Consider the following 8,564-nt stretch of genomic DNA (forward strand, 5'->3'; position numbering starts at 1 on the left):
CACTCATAAACTGGCCAGAGAATAATTGAAGAAATAAGATTTATCCTAAGATAAAATTTTATTCCTCCCTTGTTTTGTCTTATTGTCAGAGAAGCTGTAGGATAGTAGTTGCATGAAACAGGACCTTGCGGAATTAGTTCACTGTTGTTGGATCCAGTGGCGGATCCAAATGAATTCAAGGGTAGACAAGTGTCTATCCTTGAATTCAAAAAAATTTTTAGACTCAGTGATATTTTATACTTGTGTCTACTCTTGAATAGATATAGTGTATACTTCTAAATTTTACTCAGGATTCACTATTCGATTAAGATCTAACGATCTTAATTATACGTGACTTCACGTGTTGTGTTGTGACTAAATCTTTTACATGATGTGCCTTGTCGTATCAAATTTTTGAAAGGTGGTCATGACATAGGACACGCGAGTCATAGCACGTAACAAGCACATGTGCTTTGACGGATCCGTATCATGCTGTGACTTTTATAGATCCCTATATACTACTCTGCTCTGATTCATCAAGAGAAAAAAAAAATGTACTTTTGTTAATATTTTGTGTCTATCCCTGATTAAAATCCTGGATCTGCCTCTGGTTGGACCCCTGACAATTTTCATTTTTTTTTTATGAAATACAATTTTCAGTTTTCAAGGAATGAATGCGTGACTGGATGCGGTTGAAGCTAACCTGTTGTGTTGCTATGATCGATTCAGGTCCAATCCAGACTATATTCTTTTTTGGGGGCCATATTAGAAATCAGATGTCCAATCATCTTTGTAAAACTAGGTGTGTATAGAAAACCTTTACATACAGAAAAGAATTAACTTTTAGTAGCAAATGTTTACAATAATTCACTGTGAAGGAAACGGTCCGCTGTGAAGTGTGGGGTCCAGCTCCAGTTTTTTATACATTCATAATTGTTTATGAATGATAGTGGATAGGTTTAAACAAGTGACTTGTAATGTTGTTAATGGAAACAATCATACAGATATAACCTGTACGAGCACCGGTGGCACTTCAATATGATATGACATTGAATGTTTGGCAAAAATCAAGAAATTTTACTGACGTGTTATTCTATAATGCTGGAAATTTGACTAGAAAAATGAAGATTTTCATTACTATCAGTAGTAACTATTTCTGACATGCCAACAATTCTCCAGAGCAGTCAGCACACTTATCACGTGTACCCACAAACAGGAACCACGTACAAAATCAAACGGTCCCGACGTGTTCATCTTCCGTGTGAACTTTGTAGTGCTTCACTATTTAAGAAGTTTAATTTACTCTCAATAGAAATCGACGGTATAGCTTAATTAGTCCGTATCATAATTCATAAGGATGTCTTGTCTCAGGTATTGGAGGGATACATCATACAATATCTAAATGACGATTTGGATTAAACTCAATTTGGTGTCTATATATAGGAGATACATGAGATACGTTTTGAGATTCATGCAAGGTTAACAATAACGATCCAGATTAATTTAGTTATTGTACCCTCAGGTACGTACGTGGGGGAATGCGAATTGGGTATCGACTATCGAAAGCAGCCCCTTTCCTGCGAATCCGTATCCTCTCAGGTATTGCACAGATATTGCAGATGATCACTTACTTTACGGTTTGAGATTAAATCTCAATCAGCTTGGGATTCGGGTCACTGTAGGGGGCTGTATTTTTGGGCTTTGAGATTCGTGCCAAGTTAAAAAGTACGGTTCAGATCTAGTAATTGTAAAAGATTCCCTTATCAGGTATTGGAGAGGATGTGAATTCCTTTCCTGCTGCTTAGGTTCATTCAATTATCCCTTTTTTACGGGAACAAACTTTAAACCATCTGATGCATCATGTTGAAATATATAATTAACCTGGATACTCGTGTGCTAGCACATCTTATTTCTATGTTTGTTCAATCATTCGTGCAAACCTTGGTCCAATCCAACGAACTGGAAAAAAAATGATGACGCTACATTAAAAAATAATGAATTAAATTAATAACATAAATTTTGAAAGTTCTTTTGATTGACTTAAGATCCGCCCGTCTCTTGTCACTTTTTTCATAAAGTTGAAAATCTATGATCCAATCATGACCCTTCTACTGTTCAGTTTTTATCACTCATGCTTTGAGCGCACAGTAAATAGCAAAGGAACAACAACAAAACAACAAAAGGATGGAAGTCGGCAGTGGTACTGCACTAGGTGATCGATTCTTCCCTGAACAACTGGAAATTTGCACCGAAATTTTTATTAATAGAAAATATATTAATTAAATATTGAGATTAGATAACTTTTTTGCGTTTTTTCGAGATATAGGGAAAACGTGATGGTTAATCACGTCCACTGACCGTTATAGACCATTACGGCCAGGTTTAGCACTAATCACCGTACTTCTTAAAAACAAAAAACAAAAAAAAAATTCCTGGCTGTGATTATCAATCACGGCCAGACATGCATGCCATATTAAAATGGACAAACTCAGATCTCATTCTATACATCAGATCTCATTCTACACGGTCGGATATTGCACTGGATTTGAATTCTGGCCGTGATTATAAATCACGGTCAGGAATTTTTTTTTTTTTTTTTTTTAAGAAGTGCGGTGATTAGTGCTAAACCTGGCCGTAATAGTCTATAACGGCCAGTGGACGTGATTAACCATCACGTTTTCTCTATATCTCGAAAAAACGCAAAAGCATTCTTCATTTTGGATTTTATTTAATTAATTTTCTATTAATAAAAATTTCGAGAAACTTGCAACCAATAAAAAAAAGCCCAATAAGGGGACGACAAATCAACGCGTTATCATCTCACACCTGCCAGAATTTACTCAAACCTGGGCCCATTTTATGTTTTATTTAAGGGACCAGGATGAATGGATGATGCATACACCTTTCGAAATTTAGGATTTTCTGTGACACGCATAAAACAAGTTACATCCTGTGACTCATCACAGCATAGTGACAAATGAATTATTCGGGTTCGGTTCGGTGAGGTCAAAAATTCGTGATTCGGAAATAATTCGGATATAATTCAGGAATGATTCGGAATTATCCGGACCAGAGATCCCAGTCCTACAAGAGAAAAAAAACAAAAAAAAAATATATTCTGAGAAAAATTTGGAAAAAGTTTGTGAAAAATTCATAAAATTCGCGAATTATTCTGGTTTAAGTCGGTCAAAGTTCGATAAACCGAATAATTCGACGTTCGATTCGGCATCACCAAAAAATAAATTATTCGGATATAATACGCAAATCTTGTTACTATGCATCACAGATAATCAATATCACAAAATTTATTCATATATTAGCATTTTTACATTGCATGATGGTCACATCCGCCTCAGAGGAACCGAGTTGTTATATCAAATTTCAATCCCCGAAAAAGAGAGCTTGACAAAACTGACAAATTATGAGCCACTAATTCCTGGGCTTGACCCGACTTTTGATGGTAACCATTCTTCTCAAATCTTCTTTATTTATTTATTTTTGAATGAAAAAGAGGTCAAGCCTCAAATCTTCTTTATTGGATTTTATTGATTGTGACTGCATAATAATATAAATGGCACGAGGATTGATAAGTTGTGCAACTCTGAAATTGGCTATTTGATCGTGCTAGAAGCAATGAACTTTTTTGCAAGAAATAGAAATAGAAATATGAATATTCCTTTTGAGTTCATTATTTTTCTTCAGTTCTCTTGATGTTCATCATATTCAACATATGGTAAATTTTTTTACGGCATAAAATATGAGAAAAGTATAGTCCGATGGATATCAAAAATACTTTGAGTTCAATGGGCACCAGAGCCGTTCGATGCACTTTAAGTTACGTTCGTACTCCACTTTGAGATTAGTGTGCACAAATTTTAAAATATATCATACAGTTTCGGTATCCATTAGACCTTACTGCGGTCATAAAATATTAATATGAGTCATTGAGCTTTTAATTTTGCGGAAGCACCTATGAGTCGAGCAACTTTAGGATTTTTTAATGGAATTTCAGTAATTTGAATATGGTTTCTCATTTTTTCTGGGATTGAAGTATGATTTCTCACTTAAATTTGCATAATGTACAAAACTCTGCTTTTTTTTCTTGTGGAATTCTACCTAGAATTATTCTATAGATGCGGTCTCCGCTTTTGCGCCTCTTAAAGCCAAGTGGCTCCTATTGCTCCACAATCCACATGGACCACATTACAGTGCTTTAGATTAGGATGGATGATTAATTATTGGTTAGTGGTAAGTAATTATCTGAATATTGCTGGATACCCAATAGACCTGCGCTGCTCCAGAAATTATTCAAAGATAATATTAATCGTTCCGTCATTTATTCGTGCCGTATTCGATAAAATGAGGATGGATAAGTTTTAATTTTATTTTTTTAATTTATCAGAGATAATGTTAAAGTTTTTTTTGGTTAACATAACAGATAATGGTACAGATAAAAACTATTGTTATATAGAGTAGAACTAGGGTGCTCTTAAGCTCACCAAAGTTTTGGTGAGCTTAACTCTAAAACTCATCAAATTGATTTCAAATGACGAATCCAAACCGTTGAAATCCGCCTACCTTACGTGTGATGCATCTACATGTGAAATTTTTAAACATTCGAATTAATTTAGTATAAAGTCAAGCGGTCAAAATTAGAAGGTTAATAAATTAATTTTAGTGCATTCATTTTTTGAACGTTTTTTGACCGCTTGACTTTATACTAAATTAATTTGAATGTTTAAAAATTTCACATGTAGATGCATCACACATAAGGTAGACGAGTTTCAACGGTTCGGATTCATCATTTGAAATCGATTTGATGAGTTATAGAGTTAAGCTTACCAAAACTTTGGTGAGCTTAAGAGCACCCTAGTTCTACATATATATATATATATATATATAGGAGGGATCAAGTTACAACAAGCATTTTCTACATTTTCAAAGTCCAAATCGTCGATCCAAACCGTTAGATGTGATCTCTATAATAAAATGTGCTTGGAGACCAAATTTTATATTTTTTGGAATTTTTTTACTATTTATTAAGATGGGTACAAAAACTAGTCAAATTCAAACCATTGAATTTTGTACCCATCTTAATAAATAGTAAAAAAATTTCAAAAAATATAAAATTTGATCTCCAAGCACATTTTATTGTGGAGATCACATCTAACGGTTTGGATCGACGATTTGGACTTTGAAAATTTAGAAAATAGTTGTGATAACTTGTTGTAACTCAAAAATTATTGTAACTTGATCCCTCCTCATATATATATATATAGTAAAGCTAGGGTGTGATATGCTCACCAAAGAAGTTTGGTGAGCACAACTCCAAAAGTATATCGGATCGATGTCAAATGTCGAATCCAAACCGTTGAAATCCATGTACTTCATGAGTGATGCATGTACATACAAAATTTTGAAAGTTTTGAGTTTATTTGCTACACGGTCAAGCGGTCAAAGAAATGAACATATTATAAGTTAATTTATAAGTTGTTTTATATATTCAATTTTTATTATTTATTTGGCTGCTTGACCTTGTAGCAATAAACTCGAAACTTCCAAAATTTTGCATGTACATGCATCACTCATGAAGTACATGGATTTCAACGGTTTGGATTCGACGTTTGAAGTCGATCCGATGAACTTTTTGGAGTTGTGCTCACCAAACTCTCTTGGTGAGCACATCACACCCTAGCTTTACTCACACACACACACACACACACACATATATATATATATAGGAATATGCTAGCATACTACACGTAGCATAAAGGACCTCCGTGCAACGGCTCAATATTCGACTTTTCAAAATCCTAACGGTCGATCCGAACTGTTCATCTTGTTCTTCATATTAATATGTGTTTGGAGACCAAATTTTACATTTTTTGAAATTTTTTTACTATTTTTTTAGATTTATTGAAAATCTCTGTTTTTTTATGGTCCAGATTTGCTGAAAACAACGATTTTCAATAAATCTAAAAAAATAGTAAAAAATTCCCAAAAATGTAAAATTTGGTCTCCAAACACATATTAATATGGAGAACAAGATGAACGGTTCGGATCGACCATTAGGATTTTGAAAAGTTGAATATTGAGCCGTTGCACGGAGGGCCTCTATGCTACGCGTAGAATGCTAGCATATTCCTATATATATATATATATGGAGAGTGACTAATGTGCATTAGAATGTATATGGGCCGAAATACATACAGTCCAAATTTGACTTTTCAAAATCCAAAAGATCGATCCAAACCGTTCATCTTGTTCTCCATATTAATATGTGCTTGGAGACCAAATTTTACAATTTTCTAAATTGTTGTAACTCAAAAATTGTTGTATATATATATCTTAAGACTTGGATGCGATGGATAGCATAACGTCATCCGTGCTACGGCCTAAAAAATCTATCGTATAAATTTCAAATTTCGATCTAAGTAGCTTAATAATTTTTTATATAATAAACTTGTAAAATACTATTTTTTATTTTTTATGATTTATGAAATATGGCAAAAAGTAATTTAAAATATTGAAAATTTTCTTTTATTTTTTGGTCATTTTTGACCATCTTTCATAAATCATAAAAAATAAAAAAATTTCAAAAATAGTAAAAATTAGTATTTTACAAGTTTATTATATAATCAATTTATTGAGCTACTTAAATCGAAGTTTGAAATTTATACAATAGATTTTTTAGACCGTAGCACGGATGACGTTAGCTTATCTCTAAAGCATGAGCTGGTTCTAAAGAACTATCTCGCTTGGTTGGAACATACGGCTAAGGATAAGTTTGTTTCGTTAATTTAATGGATAAAAGATTGAAAATGCTCTCATTAGACTCATTTTCATTAAACTCTGACACCCCTACTTTTTGTAATGAGGAGAGAGAAGGAAGAAAATGAAAGATGGTTGGACTTTAGATTCTCTCTTTTTCTCATTGCTTGATTTATTATTTTGTTTTATATAAAATAATTCGCGCACTAGATTTTATACGAGTCATTTTCAACATTAATGTTACATTTATAGTCATCTAAATACCCTTAAATCTACTTCAATGATTATACTAATTAGAAACTTATATATCACAAATATTAATTTAATATAAATATTATAACAAAAGTCTTAATTTCAACAATTTGAACATCCTTCGTTAATTAATGTAATAAGTGTGCACTGGTATTACTACTATTTGTTAGAATGTTAGCAAACAATATGGGAAACAGAGTAGGTCCGATGGGCATTGGACCTACTTTGGTTTCAACGGATTTACTCACCGTCGGATTGACTTTAGGATTCGCGCCACAACTTTTGTGTTTGCTTTAATTTTCGTGTGCACAAATTTTGAAGCAAATTAGACGGTAGATCTGTCCATCGGAACCAAATTAGGTCCGATGGGCATCGGACCTACACCTTTCCCAACAATATGTACTTATTATTTGACATAGTTTGTCCGAAAACCAATTTAATTTGTCCCCGTCTCCGGAGACCAGAGGTAGTTAATTCCATGTAAACTGAAGGTCTGAAGCGCTTGCAAATATTTTGGGGTAAAGAAATGTTTATTAATAAGTCTCTTTATTCTCCGCCTAATTAACCCCTTTAAATCTTCAATCTTTCTACACGTCTCTCCCTCTCCCTCTCCCTCTCTCTATCTCACCTCACCCCTAACACAATCCCCCAACCATGGCATACTATGATAGAAGAAATGATTCATCCATCATAGACTCTTTCACACTCTCTCCCCTCCCCTATCCAGTGATACTAATCCTACTAATGGTGTTTTTCTTCCTTGGCATCTCCTGGTACTTCACTTATGAAGATTTCTTCGAAACGGTCGAAGAAGAGTTCAATTGGGTCCTGCTTGTTGTGCCTCTTATATTGATCTTGTTGATTCAGTGGCTCTCATCCATGGAGAGTTTTGATGGGTTTCTAGGGTTCTTTTATCCAAACCACCGCAACCAACGGACCAACTATGGCTACTCGAATGAAGGCGGGTCGTCACCATGGGGTGTGGCGGCTTTGGTGGTTTTGGTTTTGATCTTGGCATCCTTTCACTCTACTTTTGAAGACATGTGGAAGCCATGAATCTACGTATATCTTTAATTGCTGTTACTTTTTTTTCTTCTTCTAATTTTCTGTGTAATTATTGTTATTGAGTGACCAATTATAATTGCTTTATCTTCTTCTTTTTTTCTTCTTTTTTTTTTCTTTTGCTTTATTATGTATATATGCATTCCCTAATATCCTTGAGGTATTATCAATATTAGTTATGTATCTGCTGAAGAAATTTCATACAACTTTAATTACCCTATCCAACTACCCAAGCCACTATTAGAAAGGCAATCCACTATTATTAAGGAATAATTATGAATTTTTTTCATAAATCATAATTAATAAAACGAATTTTACGGAACCAATATGATTGATTTTTTTTTTTCAAAAACCATAAGGACCGTATACGTATGGTCCCTACGGTTTCCAAAATTGCATTTTTTGAGACCGTATGGACCATACGGTCTTACCTTTTTCTTTTTAAAAAAAAAAAGCAGAAAAATTTTAAATTTTTTTATTTTTTGTATTAAAATATTAGA

At 33.5% G+C, this 8,564-nt stretch overlaps 1 protein-coding gene across 1 annotated transcript; it reads left to right on the forward strand.

The window, feature by feature from the left end:
• Positions 1-7,580: 7,580 nt before the first annotated feature.
• LOC144567799 (uncharacterized) lies at positions 7,581-8,151 on the forward strand. The gene has a single exon (XM_078317981.1). It carries the CDS (start codon positions 7,657-7,659, stop codon positions 8,056-8,058), a length of 402 nt encoding a protein of 133 aa, XP_078174107.1. The 5' UTR covers positions 7,581-7,656; the 3' UTR covers positions 8,059-8,151.
• Positions 8,152-8,564: the final 413 nt, after the last annotated feature.

The sequence above is a fragment of the Carex rostrata genome, chromosome 16 (genome assembly GCF_964058835.1).
Source record: "Carex rostrata chromosome 16, lpCarRost1.2, whole genome shotgun sequence".
NCBI classification, from domain to species: domain Eukaryota; kingdom Viridiplantae; phylum Streptophyta; class Magnoliopsida; order Poales; family Cyperaceae; genus Carex; species Carex rostrata.

Bases quoted from the DNA above. Each gene is read 5' to 3' on its own strand.
- LOC144567799 (XM_078317981.1), top strand. From the start codon at position 7,657: ATGGCATACTATGATAGAAGAAATGATTCATCCATCATAGACTCTTTC.